Raw genomic sequence first — 25052 nt, 5'->3', positions numbered from 1 at the left:
TGACCACACACATTTGAAAATACCTTAACAAAATGTAAATTATACGTGTCCAATTCATATACTCAGTAAAGATTGACTGACATTCATGGGAGGCTTACTTCATAATGGGAATATCGTCATATTAGTTTCAATGATAAACACACTACAACAACATTATATCTACTAGCAATCACGTATCACATATTGGACATAGTCATCCATTTGCCAACACTGACTTGTGAAGACATCAATGTTTGTTAGAGAAATTTAAAAGGATAATCATATTTCATCAGTGCAAAATACATATTATTACAACAAGCTATTAAATCGATCAAATGAAAACTGATGTAAAGCATCACACAATGGCATTTTTTCAATTTTTGGCATAAATATTACATGGATTGTACTGACAAAACCAAGTTTAAAGTTCATCTTACACACCCATTGAAGTAAGTCATCTCGCATTCCAAATATCTACACAAATACATTACAATATAAGTATATCTCATTCACACATTTTTTACACAAATGAATGCAAATATAATTATTCCATCTATTGTAAAAGGTCGAGCGTAGTCTCCTCCAATCAGTTCATCTTTAGATGCCACAAGCCTCATTGTTTTTGGCTCATACATATCAAACAACTTATCTACTTCATCGAATATTTTGCTTTACATTTGTGATTTCATCCCTATTCAACAATCACTATTAAAGTTGTGACTATGCTTAGTACACATCAATGTAATACATTAAATTTTTCATTAACAAAAATTAATTTAATATTACACAACTTATAAAAAATTAAAACTTTATTTCAAAAATTCATAAATATTAACATTTGAATCCGTAATATAATTATGTATTTCACATTATACAATTCATAATACATATTTGTAATATAGAATGTAGAATTCAAAATACAAAAGTATATTTATCATATATATATATATATAAACACGTATTTTAAAATATAATTATATATTTCAGAATTTACCATCTAAAATACATTTTGAAATATATATTTTGTATTATGAATTATATATTTTTAAATACAAAATGTTGTCTTCAATTTCTAGATATAAAAGTATAACAAGAAAAATAAAACTCATCAAAATCACACCACCAATCACAGTACAACACAACCATATTTATTATCACCGGTCACCATTAAGCACCACTCACCACCACACAAACCCTCTTCAAAGTGAAAACCAAACATATTCAATCCTCGTTGATGCTTTATCTAGAGAAGGTAAAATTGAAATTCGAAATCTTATGAAAGTGCACGTTTAAAGTATCGAGTGCGGAATGCAATGCCTTTCACAATGTTCTTTAAGCCCGTGACAAAATTTAGTTTTTATCATTACAAAATAAATATTTTAATTTAATCCCTTATTTTCATATTTTTTTTATTTTAATTCGAGATCCCACATTGACTAAGTGGTTGCAAACCTCACCTATGAACCGGTTTTATGGTGTTAATTAGACTTAAAGTTCACTTTATAATATGGTATTAGAGCCATTTCGAACATTTTCTAAGGATTGTTTGTTGAACTTATCAGGTCACCCGCTATCATACCGTTGTCGGATCATCCATAAAGTGTTATTTCACGTCAATAACGATCCGATAGCGAATGACCTGATAAGCCACTTATATACAATTAAATGCATAATCTTTAGTTGACATGAGATCTCTAACCATTAATTATACACTTATTGAGATAAAGTTACTTAAACAAAGTTCTTAGAACAATTTAAAAGGTTTTTTTCTTCTCCCTTTCCTTAACAAATAAGGTATTTAAATTCCGACCTCGTAGCCTTCTTGTCCTTAACCGAAGATGGAAATAAAATAGTCTACTTTCCGCCAAATAGTTTAATTCGAGATTAAGTACTAAAAACAAAATTATATTTCTGGCAGACAAATCTGTGGCATTTGGAACAAATCTAATAAATTAGTATTAAACAGAAAGATTACTTGAGTGGTATTCCATGTTCACGTGTATTCATAACTTAACCAAGAATTTTTGGGTACTTGGGAACATAGGAAGCCTCACTAGACGATACAGAAAATGGTAGTGCCAAATATTTAACAAACCAAAACATTAGACTATAGAAGATGATGACGGCAAAAACTAGTTTTTCTTTTTCAATTTATGAAATGGTTGCTAATAGATTAGTGTTTATTTCGTGTCATTTATCGAATCTGTCGGATAAAGGACCAGCATGTTTATGTTTGTTTAGTATCGAAATAATGTAGGACTCCTTTTGTTAATCATTATCTTAAGAAATTGATTGCTTTTGTTTTAAAATATAAAGTAATTCTATTAAGTAGACGTGTTTTATTGACATGTATTTAATACACTGGACATTAAAAAATCATTAATACTTAAATGTCTTATGCTTTTAAGAATATGATAAACAACTCTCTTAAGACCATTGGCCTTTTAAATTAGCTTTTTACACCCAAGTTGGTCTAATCAAGATATTTCTAATATTCTTTTGTAAGTATTCTATGTATTCTTTTTTTTTTAATAAATCTTATATTTTATTATTTAATATAAGTCTCTTAAAAAATTCTATTAAGCATTAATTTTTTCAACATTAATTTATATATATATATATATATATATATATATATATATATACTTCTTAAATAACTACCAATCATCATCATTTATCTCATTTCATTTATGTATATTATCAACTATTCATAAATATGTATATTTCCATCTTATATAACACGATATAAAACATTATAATATAATACAATTATAACACATTTGAAACTTTAAAAAAGAAGTTTAAAATATGTAAGCCATGTTAAAAAATATTAACATATTGTTATATTGTTTAAATGATGTTATCCAATAAAATAGATGATGCATAGATAGTCTTTCTACTCAAATTATAAGTGGATGTTAGAGTGATACTCTGTTACTTAATTAAAAAAAATTAAATGAAGTTATAAACCTTTTTTATCATCAAATAATTAAATAAATAAAACAGATCATTTCAGAGATACTTTAACTCTTATACAAAATTCACACAACATTCTTACTTTACTAGATACATTTTACCAGCTAAACTTTAAGTTTTTTTAGTTAAGCCTTTCAACAAAATTTAGCACAAAAAATAAATAAAAATTAAATTACTAAATATTATCATAGGCACTAGCTCTATAAAACCTAAATCCTTAGGACAAAACAAAACAAAAACCAATAAAAAAAACTGATCCAAATTCCAACAAAATATAATGTAGATTGAGTTATTGTGCATTATTTATCATTCATAAATATTTACACCTTAGGTCAACCTTTATATTAAGATGTTTTAAACCTATATTTCATTTGAGAAAAATTAAGCAAAATTAATCTTGCTTAAACAAAATATGCAATTTACAAAAGTCCAAAACTTCCACCAACCAATTGTAATGTTAAAGGTTTCTTTGTTTTACTTCATACAAACATGTTAAACTAAGAATATAATTATATACTATTTCATTATAATGAAATAAAACTTTCACCAATAGATGATGTTATGATAGTCTCTCTACTCAAATTATAAGTGGATGTTAGAGTGATACTCTGTTACTTAGTTAAAAAAGTTCAAATTAAATTCTAATCTTTTTTTATCATTAAATAATTAAATAAATAAAACAGAGCATTTTAGAGATGTTTTAACTCTTATACAAAATTCACACAACATCCATACTTTACTAGATACATTTCACCTGCTATACTTTACTAGATACATTTCACCCGCTAAACTTTAGGTTATTTTTAGCTAAGTCTTTCAACAAAATTAGCGCTAGAAAATATAAAATTAAACTGCTCAATATAGGCACTAGCTCTATCAAACCTAAATCCTTAGGACAAAACAAAACAAAAAACAATAAAAAAAATTGATCCAAATTATAACAAACTATAATACAGATTGAATTATTGTGCAGTATTTCTCATTCATAAGTATTTCCACCTCAGGTCAACCTTTATAATAAGAAGTTCTAAACCTATATTTCATTTGAAAAAAAAAATTACTTAAAGGTTTCTTTGTTTTACTTCGTACAAACATGTTCAACTAAGAAGATAATTATATTATTATAATGAAATAAAACTTTCACCAATTATCACTACTCCAATGTCAAACCAAAATTAAAACTATCACAATAATTTTCAAGCAAAATGTCATTCTAACTTATCTTTAAATTTAGCATGCAAACCTAAGAACCAATTCCACGTTTAAGGAATAAATAATAATTAAGATTTGAAAAATAGCATATTAATTAACCATAATAACTTATAAAATGTACATTACGTCCACAGTGAAGCTCAATTAAATATTTCACAACACTCTTTCTTTGATTACAAACGTTAGTGAGTGATACTATAATCTCTTTTAATGTTTTGGTGAAAAAAAATACAAATTTCAAGAGATATAACATGGGTTAAAAACTAAAGAATAAGACAATAATTAACTAAAACTTATAAAATAGAGCGCCTCTCACCATGAAATTTAGTTTTAAATATTCTAATTATAAATTATAAAAATCATACCAAAATACTTTTCTTTTTTACAATTATCTTCCAAATTCTCTTACTAATATCCTAAGCTCTCACTTTTTTTTTTAGAATTTTCTTTTTATCATAAAAAATATTATTTTAACAAAATATAAAAATATGGAGAATTAGAAATTTTTGTAAAAACTTTAAAAATATACGTGGTTTGAAAAAAATCATTAAAAATTAATATTATTTATTTGTATTTATCAACTATTTTTGTTAGGATAAATTCTATATGGAAAGTAAAATTTAAGTTTACATTAATTATATAAAATTAATTTATAAGATAAAATTTACTCTCACTTATACATTATAAAATATAATTATTTTTAGTTAATATGTGTATTTAACAAATGTTTCTATTTCATTACATGTGTTGAATTAACATGAGAGAAGGATGAGTATATGTTATATAATTATGAAAATATAATTTTTTTAAGCAAGTTTAACCATATTACTGAGGATTCTAAACCCAACACTAATTCAATTAATCTGTTTGTCGTGCATGTGTGTGTGCCAATGAAATTTATATATTACAATTTTTTTTCCAAAACATGTGCATAAATATTAAAGTTTATGAAACTGGCAAATGGCATTAAACTTGAATAACTTACAGATTAAGATATGCACTGGTTGTGCATGAAAAATAAACTCGAAAGAGGAGTCTTTGAATGTTATAATAACTATAGTATTTGAAAAATAAAATATTATATTTAATATACTTAAGTTTATGTAAGAGTAAATGCATGTATTTTAATAATAATTAGAATTAAATGTTGTAAAGGGTGTGAGGTGAAGCTATAGAGCTATAATTGAATGGTTGGAAGATGACTTGTTTTTCACCCATCCAGAAATAGGTCCGCGGAAATAAGGCAAAAAATATTGTGTGTCAGACTCTTAATTAAAACCATGCTTTCGAATTAATTACGATTTCATCCATCAGATAAATACACTTTAATTCCTGATTATTAACTCATTATTCATTTCAAATTTTAAACCATATTGTAAGTAAATATCGATGTTTTAGAGATATATTCGAGGAAAAATAAACAATGAGGTGGAAAAAACATTATAAAAAACAAAGAAATAAGGAATGGGTATTGGTGTTCCCCATCCTTATTATTGATTCTAAAGGAAAGTGAATGATTTATTTCTTGTAGGGATATAGATTAACTATTTTTGTTAGAGTTTAATTGATGTATATTTTTGTTTGTTTAAAATTATATGTTCTATTAGAGTTGTAAAAGTAAATCTCTAGACTCAACAACTTAATATATAATTAGTCAAGTAGGACAAACTTAATTTTCATGTGGGCCACTAATTATGTTGATACTCCAAACAAGTAATAAAGTCAACTTCACCTTTTTTTTATATTATTTTACATTTAGGTGTGAAAAAATAAAATAAGTTGTGTTAGTTATTATGATTGTATTGAACTAACATGTTTCCATAAGGTAAAGTTTATATTGCTTCCTTTTTATTTGATTAATAAATAATTTGTTTTTTTTGGAAATTGGTGAAATTTGTTTTTAAATTTATGTAAAGAGATAAATTTTAAAAAGAATGAATATGGGTAAATTATGTTTACATGACTTCAAATGTGAATAAGTCATGTAATCAAAGCACAATTTTGATAATATTTAAGTGAAGTTATGTTTGGATTATATGATTTTAATAATAATGATTTTGGTGTATCATTCAGTTATAAGAAAAATGTTTAACAGAAATTGTACCTCCTATACCAAAAAAATAAAAAATAAACACTAATTAAAATTGTGTTATTTCCATGATAATATGATTTTGAAATTGTGTTATATAAATAGTACTTATTCATACTCATAATTTTTTTAAAATTTACTCTTTTACATATTTAAAAAACAAATTTAACCGTTGATATTGGATATCTACATATACATATTATTTTTTTAAAAAACCGTTAATTACATAGTTGATATTGGATATGTACATATGATTCAAACTTTGATTTTATGGCTTTGTGTACGTGTCTTTCAAGAAACAAAAGAAAAAATATATGTGTGTACCTGTTAACAATAAATTCATATGATTATTAGTTGCATCAAGTAAAGGATTAAGATCTAAAATCCCCAAACAGTGTGACACCAAAACTTTCAAACTCTTTAATTGTCTTCAATATTGTGCCTTTCATCACGGTAAATGAATGGTTAGGTTTCAACGTTTTTGGGGTGAGTTTTGTTCCTTTTTAAGGAAAACTTTTAGACTAGGTTAAGAATAGACTTATAAATGGAATTGACAAGGAGGTCAAATCATTAATCAACAGCCTTAATGATTTAGCTAGATGAGAAACTTTATCAAAGGAGGTTGACTAACAAAGAACAATGTTTTTTCTTATAAATAAACAATTTGGAAATTTCAGAAAAGCTACACTGTCAAAAATTTAAAATTGTAAGGGTTGAGACAAGTAAAATTATAACTTTCATATATATTCACTCTTGTATCAACCCTCGAAGGAAAATAAATCATATCACCAATTCATTATCAATTAAAAGCTGATTAAGATGTTAAAGACAACAAATAAAAAAACTGTTTTTAATCCTCGTTTAATTAGGTTGACCAACAGATAATAATCACTTTTAATTTAAATAATAATCTTTAATTAGTCTCTTATGTTTGGAGTTAAAATAACAGTATAAAATTGTGGTGAAATAGGAGTGAGAAATAAACTTTTATAATTATGAGATTTTGTCTTATATTAAAAAAAACTTCTTTTATTAACTAGATATAAGTATGAATATTTATAATATTTATTTTTTTAAATTATGAATATTTATAATATTTATTTTTTAAAATTGAATATTGTTTTTGTTTGGAGTCAAGAAAGTCTCATGCTCTTACTATGTATATGTATAGATTTAGAGTTTAGGGTGTAGGGTTTAAGATTTAAAGTTTACATTTATTTTATTCATAATATTACGTACATGCAAAAAATTAATTTGATCTTGGGTAGTTAAATGTAATAAATGCTTAATAAATATTGGTCAATCTATTTATAGGGATGAGTTAAACTCTTATATTTATAAATATGTATTAACACAATTTTTGTTATTAATATTCTAACACTATGTATGATTTTTTTTTCTAATCCACTTTTAATTTTCTCATGAGATGTTAGAGTGTACATTTAGTTGTTCGTGATCGAGAGTAGTGTACCGATCGGTACTGAACGAGTCAATCTCGACTAAGGTGACCGATCGCCTGAGCCAAATGACACATCAAGACCTGTAATAAATAATAGTAACGGCATTTACAATGAGTCACATTCATATCCTGAAATATGCGAAAAATATCTCCGACGAATCAGTCAACAATTGATTAACTGAAATTTGCACATCCCTATTAATTAGGGATTCGATACATGTTAGTTAATAACTCATATCCGACTCATTATCATAAGAGTCCATAACTAACACTATAAATAAAACCTTCTGCGGAGGTGTAAGGTACGTTTTTCATATTCTACCACAATACACTTAAATCATAGCATTGACTTGAGTGTCGGAGTGCAATCGCAGGTATCCAAAACATCAATAGCGAAAGTAGAAAACTTGAAGAAACTCAAAAATTACCGACACATCAGCAATTATACAACAAGTTTCAAGTATTATCTAGGCCTCTCTTTATCCATAGAGGTACAAGTAGAAATATAGACATATACGAGAAACAGATAATAAATTATTATTTTTCTCAGGAAGAAAAATAACTTTTGAAATGAATGTAAAGGGAGCTTTCTGAAAAAATGACGTTGCAGAAGTATACTCCAAACATTTATGCAGAAAGAAAACTAGGTTAAGTAACGAAAACTCCAGCAAGAAACCTCTCTTATTATATTCTACTCTGAAAGAGTGAGTGATGGTCCATGGTCAATGGTTGAGAAGAAGTACGTATGAAAGACAAAATATACGGAATGGGTCATAAAGTATTATTGATTAAGCTTGAAATATTATACAGTACATAATTTTTGTTGTGCATTAGCCTCGCAGACGCAACAAGATAGGGTCCCTTGTCACTATAATTAGTAGCATGGCTAGGGTTCTAGCTACTCCTTTCATAACTTTGATTCGTCAATCGATTCACCGCATGCGTGCATCTTCATGTGCAATGCATCATCAACCATGCATTCTTCTTCGATCAACTTCCCCACACCTTACCAATTAAATGCTCCTGCCATCATAAATACACCCATTTAATATATATATATATATATATATATATATATATATACTTCTTTATCTTTCTTTTCTCTTTTACTCTTGATATTGACTACTCTTTTTAACTTTCCCCTTTTATTTCGCTTTTAAACGATCTAAATACCACATATAAGTGAAAAATAAATAATTATGTATTTTGTTGTTCAGTTGAAGTGAAAAGAAAAAAATTATTTTAAAATGAAATTTGAACAAGATCTCTCTTATCTCAAAGTGAGGTTTATTCCTTTTATTTTTATTTTTTTCTCTACTTAGATTAGCAATAGAAAAATGAAAGTAATATAAATTTGTGTTCAAGGAAAAAAATAGTAATGGTTTGTTTGAATTTATTAAGGAATATATCAGTTAATATTAGTTATTATAAGACTTAATTAGTTATTAAAGAAATTATTTATCAGTTATTATATGATATAATTTGCCTGATCAAGTCGGTTCTCTCTTTTATCCCTTTGTTTTACCTATCTCTTTTCAAAATGCCTGTTGGGGTGGCAAACGAGATAGTGAGTATTCAAAAAAATTTCATGTGGGGTTGGGGCTCTGATGGAAGAAAGGTAGCGTGGGCTTCTTGGAAAAAGGTGTGTGAAGCACGGGAGGATGGAGGGCTCGGCGTCATTGACTTAAGGATTTTCAACTTGGCTTTACTCGGTATATGGGTTTGGCGTCTGGGGTCGGATAAGGGTGGTTTGTGGAAGGAGGTAATTGACTCCAAGTACGGCGGCTGGAGAAATTTGAGAGAGGGAAGGGGAGGAAGTTCATAATCCCTGTGGTGGAAAGATTTAAGGGAGGTGTGGAGCTTAGAAGGGTGGGGTCAAAATTTTGAAGATGTCGTGGCTTGGAAGGTGGGTAATGGGAAGGAAGTTATGTTATGGGAAGACAATTGGATGGGTAGGGGGCGTTGAAAAGTGTTTTCCCGAGACTGTTTTCACTTAGTGTCTCAAAAGCTTCCACGGTGGCAGAGGTAGGGGCTTGGAACAACAATGTTTGGGTTTGGAAGTTTGGTTGGAGAAGGAATCTTTTTGAGTGGGAAAAGAATTTAGTGTGTCTACTGTCTCAGGAAGTTCAGGGTATGAGCTTGAATTTGGAGAAGGAAGATAGCTGGGAGTGGAAGGAAGGGGAGGAGGTAGGGTATTCGGTTAAAACTGGTTATCTCCGTCTAAAGGGGGGTCGAGTAGGGGAGAAAGTGGAGGAGTTTATGAAGTTCTGGAAGTGTAAGGTTGTACCTTCTGCACATGTTACAGCGTGGAGGGTGTTGGAAAATAAGTTGGCTACTAAGGCTAACTTGGAAAAACGTGGGATCACGGTGGTAAGTTCTGTGTGTAGTCTTTGCGGGGTGGAGGAGGAATCTAACACTCATTTGTTCTTTGAGTGTAGTTTTGCGTGGCGAGTGTGGAACCTTTGTTGTGCTTGGTTGGGTGTGCAAAGTGTGTTTCATAATGTTCCACTGCTAAATTTCTCTCAGTTTAGGTTGAGTAACGTGTCTGTTTCGGTAAATGAGGTTTGAGAAGTGATTTGGATCGCGGTCGTCAACGAAATCTGGAAACATAAAAACAAAGTAATATTTAGAGGGGGTGTAATAGATGTATTGGAAGTATTCGCGTTGGTGCAACTAAAGGCATGGGCTTGGGCTACTTCCAAGTCGCGGGATGCAATCTTTTCCTTCTCTGATTGGTGTGTTAATCCTTTGGTCTGTATGGAGATAATGTTTTGATGTCTTGTTTGGGTATAAGAGTGAGGGTTGTAGGCGGCTCTTTTCAGATTTATTTAAGTATTTAGGAGTTGGCGGAGTGTGTGTTGTGGACAAGGTTAAAGGTCGTGTGTTTTGTATAAGGGTTGGGTCACCCCTAAAGTGACTCACATTTATTCATTGCTTATTGCTTATCAAAAAAGAAAATTATATGATATAATTAGTTCTTATGTAACATAAATTAATTAGGTTGATTGAATAGACATAATTATGTTTTATATTTCTTTTATGTAGTTACAATTTTGTTTATATATATATATATATTACATTTTTTCAGTTAGAAATCATCCAACTTCAAAATCAATCTTTTTATTCGTGTCATGGTATCAAAAACATTATCTTGGTACTCTTGATTATCAAAATTTTCATACTTTCTAAAAACACCCATTCTGTCATGGTAGACGATTCAAAAGGTTCTGGATCTGATATCAAAACCATTGATCCCTCACACTCGTTTTATATTCATCATTTAGATCAACTCGGCCATGTCTTGGTTCCTATCAAATTAAATGGCATCAACTATCAATCTTGAAGCAGCGTTGTGACAACACAATTAAAGAACCGTCGCAGGATGCAAAACCCTCTATGTTTGAACAATGGAACCAATGCAACAACATTATACTTTCTTAACTAACTCATTCTGTTGAATCGAACATTGCTCATCCATGCCAAAACAATAAAGAAGTAAATAATTTCTTCACCATATATATTTCTTCACCTTTAATTTGTTAACTCATACATTAATTATATAATAGAATAATCTCTAAATAATTCTGATAACATATTAAGAAGTAAATTTAAAACCCTAAACTCTAAATATTTTTATCTTTAGTTCATTGAGATCTTTCACAATTCTTTCATCAAAGCGGAAATAAATTATATGAAAAATATTTTCATACTTAACAAAACATATATCTCACATCTTAATTTTTTTTAATTAATAAATCCTCTCTATTTAATGCTAATTTGGAGAGAGGGAAAATCTAAAGTAAGTTGTGTGTATGACAATATATTTTTCTTCGTCCTTTGCCTGAGGGTTGACAACAGTTTTTTTTTTTTATCTAATTACCTCTTCCCTTCTTAGCAGATATAAAATGTTTGGAATATGGCCATTAATCTTGCAATGAGGATGGTTGGATTATATGGAGATAAGCGAGAAGCACACACGTGCCTGGTTACTGTTCACTCTTTCTTAGGTACAGTGAGTACTAAATCATGAAAAGTAGAATAAGGAAAACGACAAGAACCCATAAAGTTACAAATACCGTGCTATTGCTATTGCATCCCACTTTTCGATTCTTACACCCAATAACACTAGTATTTACAATTTATTAGTTTAATAAATTGTATCTGTTTTTAGCCATAACTTGTTAAAGCCATGACATGATGTGTTAAAACCTGTAATATTTTTATATTGTTGTCTTTTTTATTTTTCAAGCTTTCAAAACACGAGTTGAAATAAGTTATTAACTCGTATTGAGATTCCATAAAACGATAGAGAAAATGAAAATGCAAGAAAGATAAGAGGTAGACGATGGCAAGAGATAGAGGGTCAACAGTAATATAAAATATATAATTTATTTATACATAATATTTCATATAAAAATGATAGCTATTTATGAATTTTTATTGATAAAATAGTTATAATTCAATTTTTAATTTATATTTTTTTTTCTTTTTACATGTTTTGTATGATAAGATGAATGTGAACCATCAATTTTAAAATTTTTGTTAATTTCAGGATTTTGTGAAAAAAATGAAGATAATAGGGCTAAAGAAGAACGAACAAGTTAAATACAAGATGAAATGATAAAATTGGAACATTGAAAACTCGCTCAAACTCGTCCAAGCGAGTTCACTTTAGTGAAGTTGGGTTTTTTCTCATTAAACTCGCTTAAGCAATTGATAACTTTTTATGACAAGTGCATCACATTGTTAGAGATAATAATTTGTCCCTAAGGATGGATATCGATCTCATAAGGAGCAATTGAATTATCAAGTATAATACTCGCTAAATATGAAACACAACAACAAAATATGAAATAGGGATTAAGTTGGAAGAATTAGTTGCTTCAAGTTGGAAAAATAGGGATTAAGTTAGTTATGATTAATAAGAAAACAGACAAAGAATTAGTTGCTTCATAAATTAGATACTATTTTATATTTATTTTAACAATTAATACTCATAAGTGTCTATATTTTAATATGAAATATTACTGAAATTAGACATTTATCAACAATATCTTATAAAATTTCATTGTGGGTTCGATATTTGTCTTTAGGGACAAATTATTACTTATGACTCGATACACTTGCCGTAAAATAGTCATCAAGTTTTTGACGTCATTGTCAGAAAACCATTTTATTTGTAGAGTACAAATTCTTAAATATTGTGAATATTTTAATTGTTTTTAATTTTTTATTAACATTTTATTTTATTTTTAGATTTGTTTTAAATTTTATAATTTCGAAATTTTATTATTATTTTTTGTTACTGCTAGTTACTCATTGTGCTAATTCTTGAGTGAGTTGTCTTATATGATATTAAGAGGACAAATTTTCAAAGATCAATTGCAATTTGAATCAGATATTGAAAACGCAGCTAAGAAGCACAAGGTGAAAAAGAGAAAAGAAAAATAAGGAGAATTAAAGAAGAATCCTTAACCACTTTCTACCTTTCATTTTAATTTTTTTTTTTTCAAAAAAACACTATGGTTGAAGAGCAACCACCACAGCCTAGAAGAACACTTGAAGATTATGCTATGCAGCAGGGACTAATACATTTTTCTAGTATTGCAATACCTAATACCACTAAGGTTTTGGAGATGAAACCTGAATTCCTTAGTTTGATCAATGTCCATCAATTTACAACAATGGACCATGAGGATCCATATACACATTTGTCTACATTCTATGAATTGGTGGGCACAATGAGCTTTCAATAAGGTGATTTTGAATTTGTTTATCTGTGTTTGTTCCCTTTCTCATTGGCAGGAAAAGCTAAGGAATGTCTCAAATTACATCCAAATTAGAGCCTCACCAGTTGAAAAGATCTAGAGGAAATTTTTTTATAAAGATTGTTTCCACTATCCGCTATATCAAAACAAAGTATGATATTTCTATGTTCAGACAATGATCAAATGAAGCCTTTTGTGAAACATGGGAGGAGATTCAAAGTGATGCTGAGAAAATGCTCAAATCATGGGTTTAAAGATATTGCATAATTGAATATCTTTCAGAATGACCTCATATCTGATACCAAAATGCTTATAGATGCTACAACTGATGGCATAATGATAGTTGTTGATGTAGAACAAAAGTAAAAATTTATTATTGATGCATTAACATCAATCAATTATCAAGCTCAACATGATAGACAATACATTCAGAAGAAAGGGTTGTTAGAGCTAAATACTTCAGATGTAATTCTGACTCAGAATAAAATTTTGACACAGCAACTTGAGGCATTAACTGCACAAATATCTAAACTGCCACAACAATTACAAGTTGTGCAAGCATCTCAAAGTCATACTCAACTAATCGTCCCAATGGTCACTGTTCTTATCAAAATAATTCATCAAAAGTAGAAATAAATTATATGAGTAACCAGGGAAGGCAAGGTGGACACCTTGGAAAAATTTATGCAAGTTGGCCAATTAAAAAAATAATGAAGCAACAATAAAAAATTTAGAAACGCAAGTGGAGTAGATTGCTAAACAGTTTGCAAAGCAACAAAGTGGCCAGTTTTCAACTAACACACCGACCAATCCAAAAATGGTATAGTATTAAGAGAAGAGATTAATGATAACTTAGTTCATGAGAAAATAAGAAAAAATGATAGAAAAAAAATCGATGTAGATAATACTTTCTTTAATTTTCAATATAAGGATTTTTGTTAGAGAAAGTAGGATCAACACACTTTTTCCATAAAACATTCAAGAAAATAGAGAACTAAAAAAAACTAGAAATAGACGGTGACACAGGTTAGACAATAAACACTAACATATAAAAAACTTATTTTTTATTTTCATATATATATATATATATATATATATATATATATATATATAAACCTATACATGAACAGAAAAAAGTACTGAATAAAACTCATTAGATAAAAGTTAAAAACATACAAAATTTTATTTTTTGACAGAAATTTTCAATAAACAATAAAGTACATGTTCAAAAAATGTATTAAAAAATATATTATTAAAATATATGTTGCAAATTTTATTCTTCAGCTTATTGATCAATAATTAAAATAGTATTAGTTAAATTTATCCATGTGAAATTGCTAGTTATGATATAAAAAATTATTCAAATATATTCACAACTCGTGTACTTAAAATAACGTGAATTTCACGTCTTTTTCTTCAGCAAGTTAAAATTTAAAATTAAAATTACACATTTTTTTTCTCAATTTAAAACGTGTAACATAACATGTATTGTGGAAGAAGAAAGATACGTGTATAAAAAAAATAAAAAAAAAAGTTATATATATTACAACAATATAAATGTTCTGTTTAAGTTTCTAATAGTGTGTGGAAAAGAAGAACAAAGAGAACAAATACTAAATGTACAATATTTGATGATGGTTGTTAACCAATTTATTAAGTTCCATTAATTTTTCTGCTAGTCAATTGATCTAAATGGACAAATTTATGTTGATTGTATGTTCCATTAATTAACAAAGTGATGATATATTTTTCTAAATATAATAATTTCAAAAAATTATAAAATAATATTTATAAAATGATGAAATTATATTTGTTGTTATAAATTAATTTTAATTAATTATTAAATTATAATTTTATTATTAATAATAGTATTTTTAATTATTTAATATTATAAAATATTTTTATTAGTATTTTTATTTGTTTATATAATATTATTTGTAATTACTTATTATTATTTATTATATTATATTTTATAATCCATTATCATATATGTAATATAACATAATATAATAGGTTATCATTTACATTATATACTTAATAATATAATTATATATACAACCAGTTATTATATATATAATATAATATAATATAATTATAGTATGTGATGAAATAAAAGAAAAAAACACAAACAATTAAATTTATATTTATTATATTTTCATTTCATTATCTTTTTGAAACAAATATTCTATACGATCATTGGCCATGACACGAAGTTCATTTTCTTTCTCACTGGTTTGCACACGCTCTGCAAACATTATCTTCTTCTTCATTCGGTATATTCTCATCATTTTATTGTTCCTTTTTGTCGTTACTCTTACACAAGGGGAACATATCAAATATTACTAATTCTTACTTTCTTTTATTAAATTTTAGAATGATACCATATTAAAATAATCAAATTTATCTTATAATATTTCAAACAAATTTTAAAAAAAAGAATTCTATTAAAAATTATATCTTATCAATCCATAAAAAAAAACTTAAAATAAAATAGACAGTTCCAAAAAATATTTAAGTTAATGCATTGTTGAGAAAATAATGTACTTGTAAAATGAAAACGTTTTTCATTATAATTTACTACATTTCTTTATTTTATAATTTCAATCCAATTATTAATTTTTTTAACAATTTAACCAAATTGAAAGATATTAAATAACATAATATTTAAATGAAAGTTATAATTAAGAATGGTGCAGTTTTGTTTTAGCATCTTTTTCTCTTCTTTACATTGTGTGATCGTCTTTGTGGGGTCCACTTTGCCCAGTCAACATATGCATTGTCAGTTTCTAATTCAATCATCACTCACTCTCTTTTGTCGTTTTCTCATCACTCACTTTCTCTCTCTTCATTCTTCTACTGTAAAAAAAACCACACTTCTCATACAGTTACACACTAATTAATCATACCAAATTAAACTCACCATTTTAATATATCAACTTCATTTTAATTAATTCACTGAATAACAACCAAATCTTAACAAAATTGTTGGAGTTAAAATTCAATTTCTTAATAAAATATCATCACTTTTATTAAATTAGATCTAAACTTTGATTTACTACACTATATAAAAAAGTAACTCCTTTTCTTACATTTTCCTATTCACTATTTTATGTCAGGTTTATGAGTATTTTAAACTTTTACACTGTGTTTGAAAATGTGTTAGTACTGTTAACTAATTTGATGAATTTATAATATACTTTTACCAATACAAAAATATTTAATAAAAGCATTACAATAGTTTATTTTAAATATCTCTAACTTATATAAATTATAAATTACTTAATTTATTTTAGAAAATTTGAAAGCTACTAATTTACTTTACTGAGTTTATAGACTAGTTTAATCAATATACTACTGTTTAGTAAATGCATTAAAAGTATCCAACTAATATGTTATAAACTATTTGAACTAACTTCTATAGTTTGTAGATATAGTAGTTTATTTTTTTTTTAATTATTATTACTATTTATATTCTAATTAATTTTTATTATCTTTAAAATTTACTAATTATTTATTTTAATTTTATGGAGATAATTAATAATTATACAATTTTTAATATTTATTATTTTTTAAATTTTATGTCATTCAAATTAAGAAATATGTAACATTGCAAATTGAAGTAACATGATTTCATACTAAAAACTACACACAATAAAAATTATATAAAAAAATCAATATAACAGTCATTTAAATTGAAAAATAAAAACTTTATTTTATTAAAAAAAAATCATCAGTATTCATTACATCAAGTCATTTAAATAAAATAAGTTATTAGAAGGAAAACCTTCACACAACTTTTTTTAAAAAATCTATTAAAAGGTTTAATTATTTAAAAATTATTAAATTATAATTACATGATAATATTTTTTATTTAAAAGTAAATTTTTTATTTATATCATACTTTTATGTTATTTCACGTTTATTTCACGTTTATTAATATTTTATTAGTTACTTTATCAAAAATATTTAATATAATAAATTATCTCAGGGTTCATAACTTATAAATTAAAAAAATTTAGATAACCATTAACTTATTAAGTAACTCTTAATTTATAAACTATAAACTTATGACATTTAATTATCATTGTTAATTTTATATTCATTTATCACCATCCTTTAGTTTCCTAGTATTTTTTTAAGGATAATTTTAAGAAATATTTTTAAAATTATAAAATTAGAAATAACAATAATATTAAAAAACTGTTAATCAAATACTTATTTAAAATCAATATTATATTAAGAACAAAACAAAATAAGAACAAATTTACATCAATACTATTAACTACAGAAGTTTAGTTGAAATCACACAGTTAAAGTGTTTCTAATTTTGATTGGTTTCAGTTAAAGTGTTTTAGAACAACAACAATTGGCATTCTTTTCAGCCAGATTTTCCCTTTACTTCCATTTCTTAATATGATAACAAAAAACATCAATTATGATATCAATTAAAATGTAGATTCAATGAATTGTCTCAAATTCCATGTTAGTAATCTAATAATTCAACATTTTTATTAAATACAGAATATCAAATTAACAGATAAACTAATTGTACAGATGAAAAAAATTAAAAAAAAATGTAAAAAATAGAAGACCAAACAATGAAGCATTATTCTGTAATATCCATTAATGTAGTACAACAGATATTTTGGAAATAAAATTCATTGTGAACATTGCAGCAGCACCCTACATTAAATTTTCAGCATATATAAATGGAAGGCATCAATTATGTGTGTGCATATTTCTTCATGGAAATTTATGGGTGATTCAGACACTGGAGAGTAAATTGGGCAAAGGAAAAAAATCTGGTGTCCACAGAGAGTGCAAACAGTTGTCTTAAACCATTAATTTAATTAGTAGTTAATTTAATTAAGACCATAACCCTTCACCACATCCATGAATTACTTTGCTAAGTTCAATTTCAATGCTAATTGAGCAAAAAAAACACACCCATTTGCAATGAACCATTGAGCAAAAATGGGGAAAGTACAAACGGAAAACAATTCTGTGGGCAGATAGATACAGTATTATTGTATAGTACATTTATTGAGAGAGAGTGTGTGAGAGAGAGGAGTATTTCAGAAGCTCACTGCTTCGCTGATTTTGAGGCATGCAAGAAGAGAGAGGAATCGTACTGCACAAGTTTCACACATCTTCTCTCTTTTTTTACTGCATTTGGGACTCTACACTCTACTTCACAACTTCATCTCTGTGAAGTTTCCGTAGCACAGAGAAAGAATAGGGTGGGTGGATTAGTTGTTTTATTTTTCTTTGACTTCGTCCTTGTTCTTCTTTTTCATGCCCTGGTTTTCTTGCCCCATGTCACTGATGGTAACCTTTGGCTGTTTTCACTTTGGTTTTGTTAGAGTGGGGTTTTGTTTGTAGTTGGCATGCTCACTGATCTTTCAGTGGCATACAAAAGTTTTGTTCTTTCGGAGATTTTAGTTCACTTTTTTTGAGTTTGGAGTTCTGGGGTGAAGTATAATAACTGTGTTTGGTTTCTTTACTAGCATTTTTTGTTGGTTTCTCTTCTGGGTATGTGGAGAATCTTGCAATTAGTGCGACATGTTTTCAAAGTTGTGATTTTTATTTTCTGGGGTGTGGTTACTTGATTAGCATTGGTTGGGTTTGTGTGTGTAGGTGTTTTGAGATAATGCTGAGGAAGAGGAACAGGTCAATGCAGAAGGAACAACACCACATGAGTAATCTGACACAGTGTGAAGCCAATTCGGAGCACTATTCTCAAACTCATCATGCTTTGGGGCGCAACAACATCAAGGGCCACTCAATTTTCAATGTTCCTTGTCTGTATGTGGGTCTAGGTCCAAAAGGGTTATTGGATTCTGATTCAGTTAGGAGCCCCACTTCTCCCCTTGATGCTAGAGTTCTTTCAAATCTAGGCAACCCTGTTAGGAAGCCAAGATCTTCACCTCATGAAGGACACCCAAGGAGTTGGGATTGTTGCAAAGTAGGTCTAGGCATTGTGGAGTCTTTGGAAGACTGTTCTAGGTTTTCTGGGAAAATTCTCCAGTCACCAGAGAGCAAGAGGGTCAGTGTAAGTCCCCAAATGATGATCAAAGCCTCAAATTGCCAAATCCATAGGGATTTTCTGGAGGGGTCCAAGTCTTTGCCCAAAGATTTTTGTAAAGCTCCTTATGGCCCCAAAAACCGATCTGTTACCACCCACAAGGGTGAATCTGAGTCCACTGTTCTTTTTGAGATTGGGGAAAGTGGCCTTGAACACGAGCTGTTTAGGAGAACCAGGTCTTGTTCATTGGACTCGTGCAGTCAACTGAAAAAGCTTTCTGGCTTAAACATTTCCTTCTCTGATTCAGACACTGATAGTTTTGCTGTGAAAGATGTGAACTTCCAATTGAGCTCTCCTCCTCATTTTATTGGGGGAAGCCAGAACTCAAATACCTTCCCACCTACAAAGTTCAACACAAACACTCTTTCCATAAGCTCCTCCAATGAATTTATCAAGTCTCTGTCTGCTAGTGAGATTGAACTCTCCGAGGACTACACATGTGTGATTTCCTACGGCCCCAATCCAAAAACAACTCACATTTTTGGGGATTGCATTCTGGAGACCCATTCTAATGCATTCAAAATCCATTACAAGAATGAAGAGAAGGAGAAGGAGAAGGGAGTGAACCCTGTTGCTAACAGGTTGGGGAGTCCAAACCCATATCCCTCAAGCGATTTCTTGAGTTTCTGCCACCATTGCAACAAGAAACTAGAAGAGGGGAAGGACATTTATATTTATGGGTGAGTTAGTCCTTGGCATTGCAACATCTCTTCTATTGTGACTCATAGCATGTTCGGTTCTACATCTCATTTGTCATTTTTTACATCTAATTTTAAGAAGCTAATAGTTATAACTTTTGAACATGCTATCAGTGTGTGTTATGCGGATATTGAATTTGGTTCTAAGGTTGGCATGGTTTTATATGTTGCAGGGGTGAAAAGGCATTTTGCAGTTTAACTTGTCGTGCAATGGAGATCATGATTGATGAGGAACTAGAGAAATCCAACACCAACCCTCCTTGTGAAAACTCTGAAAAGCCAAAACTTGGCGAGCTACTTTTTGAAGCAGACATTCTCACAGCTTCATAGAAGAATTATCTGCCAAATGCACCATTTGGTCCATGACAATGGTGCACGCACCTGATCATCTGTTCAGAAGAAGCTGTTTTATGTGCATCTGTTAGCAGCCATGGATGATCGTTTTGTACATCATTGCGTCTTGCTGGAATTGGTGTTTCAGCCTTGTCATGGTCTTTGGTGAATTGTGGCTCTCAATAAGTTAGTTTTGTTTTCCATATAAATAGAGATATATGTTATCAAACCATTGATAGCCTGCAGAAAATTAAAGGGTTGAGGTCTATTTTTCTGGCTTACCCTTTTGAATTTTTCTTGCATTATCTCTCTATTGAGTCAATGTATACAACCCAAAAAAAGTTTTTTTTCTTTTTAACTTCTATGATATGTGCTATTGTCCAAGTTTACACAACATCTTGCCTTTTCCTGAGCTTTTGGACTGAAAATCTGAAAGCTGAAGTTCCTTTTGGCCTTGAATATGCTTCATTCAGATGGTTCATGTGACTCCTATTTTAGTAAAAAAAATGCCAACTTTTGAGAAATGCATTTTACTTATACTGTGAGAAAGTAATGTGTAATTTCCTTCCAATATTCTCATTATCCTCAAATGTCAAAAGTGGAGGTTCCTCATGTTCTAAATTACACTTCACTTATCTAAAAACAATGCAATTTCTATGTTTTTGTCTTAAAACAGGACAAGAGAAGTGAGAAATCTGCCTTGACATCAAACTCTTCTCCTTAGAAAGAAATTAAAAAAATGACCTATTAAGGAGTACAACATTTATATGTAGTTGGTGAACTTTAATTAGAATGGAAGTTTCATTTCAGTCATTTATATGAATCTTTAGGGAAATAAAACTTCAATTATGATCCCAAAAACGATATTAAAAATGTTTACGAAGTTGTGTTTGAGTTTTGTCATACAAACAAGAGCAATAAATTCTTACTTTGAATTTGTTTTGATATGTAAAATTTTAAGAAGAAAGAAGCTATACTATGATGTTAGCTTCAAGGTCTGAAGCAAGGGTTATCAGAGAGATTTGAAACTAAATCGAAGAAGAGATTGTTGGAGATCTGAACCCATTTCCTAAGAGAACTTAAGGTATAGTTTAAGCCCATGCTTCTACTTCCTGTCACCCCATGCTTTCTACACCCATTTCTATAAGGGTGTTAAAAGTCCACAATGCCCTCTTTTTCTTATATATACTTAAGGGTGGTAAGGGAGACTCATTCCTGTTACAACTAGATAAGAAAATATACTATAAAGATATATTACTTCTAAATATATAATAATGACAGAATAATGAATGAAAATATTTAACTATATTCCACACATAAATAGTTCTATTTAACAATAAACAATAAAAAAAGTGACATTGTCTTGATTGTTTTCGTTCAAAGTTAGTAAGATATTTATGAACTTGATCAAACTCTCAGTTATAAGAAACATAGATTCTTCACTAATCTTTAATTCGTGAATATAAGAATAATCCATTAATGGCCTTCTAAATAAAGATTATGATACTTGTATAATTTACATAACAACTTCACAATTCATCCTTCACCCATATCATTGATTTACCACATAATTCAAGAGTATGTCTCTTTCTGTGGATTTATTGTTCACAGGTAAAGAAGGGAATGGATATCAAGTATTTGAATATAGGATTTTGTGAAAAAAGAATGAGAAATATATATATGTGAATATTAAATATTTTCTCCCCTCAAAATGAAGAGATGTGGAGGAAAAACCACCAGCATGTATTATTTTCGAATTTACCTTATTTATTCTACTGTTATAGTATTTTTTTTATTTTTCATTACTGCAAGATTTTTTAATATTAAAAAATAGTATTTTTTATTTATATTTATTTTCTAATTTTATAATATATGTTTAATATTTTAAGAAATTACTTAATTTCTATTTATATTTCTATTTAATTTGTTTTTATTTTTATTATTAATATATTTTTATGTATAATTATTATGTTTATGAGTTATAGTTTGTTTAATTATAATTTTTTATGATTTTTTTTATCAATTACGTTATATTTTTTGTTGTAGAATTTTTTATTTTTTATATTAAAAAATATTTTTTTTATATAATATCTGATTTATTTTTGAATATTATAATATATGTTTAATATTTTAAGAAATTACGTGAAGTCCTGTTTATATTTAATTTGTTGAATACATATTTTTTTAAAATTATATTTTTAAAATTTTTAAATTTGTAGAATACATATTTTTTAAAATTATAATTTTAAAACTTTTAAATGTGAAAGTTGTTTATTTTTAAACAAAAGTAACTCATTTTAATATTTTTTTTAATAGGTACGGGTAAATTTGTAAAGTAACATTTTACACATTTAAAAAAAAAAATTCTCACAACCATCACATCACTTACAAACTTCCATAAACTTTCCTCACACATCCACTCTAATATATTCCAATCCAAATATTCCCACTTTCTTCACACTTTACTCTCACGTCCACTTCTTCAAATTTCCACACATTCTCTCATCAATCCAAACACACCATAACCCTAAGTCTCTGTTTGTTTTTGCATGAACACTATTCATGCATATAGAAAAGCAAAGAATGTGTGTGTTTATATTTTCAGATTGGAGAGGTATAGAGAGAGAAGTTGAGCAAAGAAAATAAAAAAACTTTCCTTGTGCCTTTGAAGAGATTGTAGAAAAAATCCATAGACCAAATGCTATTACATTTTTGTCCTTCTGAAAAGTTTAAAATTTTTTCTTCCAACCATACTATGCATTCTTTATTTATTTTATATTTTATTTAAATATTAATAATGAATAATTTAAATTTTAAATTTATATTTATATAAGATTTTAAATACTTTAAGAATTTTACTTATTTTATATTTTATTTAAATACTCATATTAAATAATTTTAATTTGTATTTATTAAATTGTTTTAATAATTTAAGAATTTTATTTGCACAAAATATATATGTAAAAAAGTTTGTAAATATATATGTTTAAAAAAATTTAATCATATTTTATTTTAATTATAAGGATACATTTGTAAATTTACACTTTTATTTGTCTAAAAATAATATTTTATCAATCACATCATTCACTAACTTTCATAAACTTTATCTTCTTATATTTTTCCCATAATCTAAACAACCTCACTTTTTACTCACTTTCACCTCAAATTCACTTCTTCAAATCTATCTTCAAATCCAAACAAAACATAAATGAATAATTATATTTTTTTATTTTAATTATAGTTATCTACAAAATTTTTTTAGAATTACCACATTTTTCACAACCTAATAAATTTTCCTGTTGAAAAAGAGCTAGCATAATACCTATGAAAAAACATTCTAATTATAATTATCTATAATTTTTTTTTAATTACCATCTTTTTCACAACCTAATAAATTTTCTGTTGAGCAAGAGCTAACATAACCCTATGAAAAACAACACAATAATGGAGTTTTTGGAGAAGTTATAAATGAGAAAAAACAAAATGAGTATTTAAAGAAAATACATGAGAAAAATAAGAGGGTGAAAAGGTAAAAATCTAGAAAACTAGGTTTCTTTTTCTCATTAGCCACTAGAATTTAATGAACCAACACCCAATCTTGTACTATAGTTTATCAAATTTATTCTCACTAGACTAAGAGTTTGATCAACCCTCCTTCTAACTTTAGCAATTGAGATCTTATTCTCTGTGAATTTCTAAACTTCTTCTTCAAAGTGGTTGGATATCTACCAAGTCAGTGTAGTTAGAATCAAATAATGTTTAATTCCAATTAGATAAATAAAACTAGTATGCTTTACTTAACTTGTTTTATGTTATTATTATTTTATATTATGAAGACAATTACCATTTCTGCAATCACTCTACTGAATTTCTCTTTGAAGCTATTTCAATCATGTGTGAAAAATCATGTAAGATGTGAGGATATTGATATAAATAAATTGAGTATAAGGATTCATATAAATAAACTTAATTACTATTATTAGATGTGAGGATGATAGAGGCACTCAATTTCCATGTGATAAAATTCAGGAACTATAATCACTCTATTAGAAACATAAGAATCAAGATTGTATAAATATAAAATTAGAAGAATATGCATTGAAATCTTTATTAAATTGGTCCCCAATAACCTGAAAAAGATTATTATTATTATCTTACTAAATTAGGAGAAAATACAAACTTGTTTTCAGAACCATGAAATTTCATACTAGAATATACACCCCATAAGAAATAATGTAGTATTTTTTTAATGGCTTAAGAATGGATGAATAAGAGAAAATAACACTTCTTTAACTGAAAAACACTTAACAAAGAATTTAAACATTAACATGCTTCTCCCTATTTCTCATTCTCATAATTTGGAACACTTCCCAACTTATCTCATTGTTTTCTGTATGTAGTTTTTACTATCCATGTCATCATTTTCTTGAAAAAAAAGTGGGATTAACAATTG

At 27.7% G+C, this 25052-nt stretch overlaps 1 protein-coding gene across 2 annotated transcripts; it reads left to right on the top strand.

Annotated features, from left to right (window-relative positions):
• Positions 1-18216: 18216 nt before the first annotated feature.
• Positions 18217-20993, top strand: LOC137822481 (FCS-Like Zinc finger 10). 2 transcript variants are annotated; one of them, XM_068627370.2, is made up of 3 exons: positions 18217-18723; positions 19121-20248; positions 20440-20993. In XM_068627370.2, the coding sequence occupies exons 2-3, from the start codon at positions 19134-19136 to the stop codon at positions 20594-20596; spliced, it is 1272 nt and encodes a 423-aa protein (XP_068483471.1). In that variant the 5' UTR covers positions 18217-18723; positions 19121-19133; the 3' UTR covers positions 20597-20993. The 2 variants fall into 2 exon arrangements, with proteins under 2 accessions (XP_068483471.1, XP_090151531.1); XM_090295405.1 differs by having other exon boundaries at positions 18721-18811.
• Positions 20994-25052: the final 4059 nt, after the last annotated feature.

The sequence above is a fragment of the Phaseolus vulgaris genome, chromosome 9 (genome assembly GCF_051622355.1).
Source record: "Phaseolus vulgaris cultivar YP4 chromosome 9, ASM5162235v1, whole genome shotgun sequence".
NCBI classification, from domain to species: domain Eukaryota; kingdom Viridiplantae; phylum Streptophyta; class Magnoliopsida; order Fabales; family Fabaceae; genus Phaseolus; species Phaseolus vulgaris.
Note: the sequence above shows the minus strand (reverse complement) of the source record. Positions and strands in the feature narration are given on the sequence as shown.

Coding starts and splice junctions, on each gene's coding strand:
- LOC137822481 (XM_068627370.2), top strand. CDS start 19,134: ATGCTGAGGAAGAGGAACAGGTCAATGCAGAAGGAACAACACCACATG. Junction 20,249..20,439: donor AAGGACATTTATATTTATGG/GTGAGTTAGTCC, acceptor TATATGTTGCAG/GGGTGAAAAGGCATTTTGCA.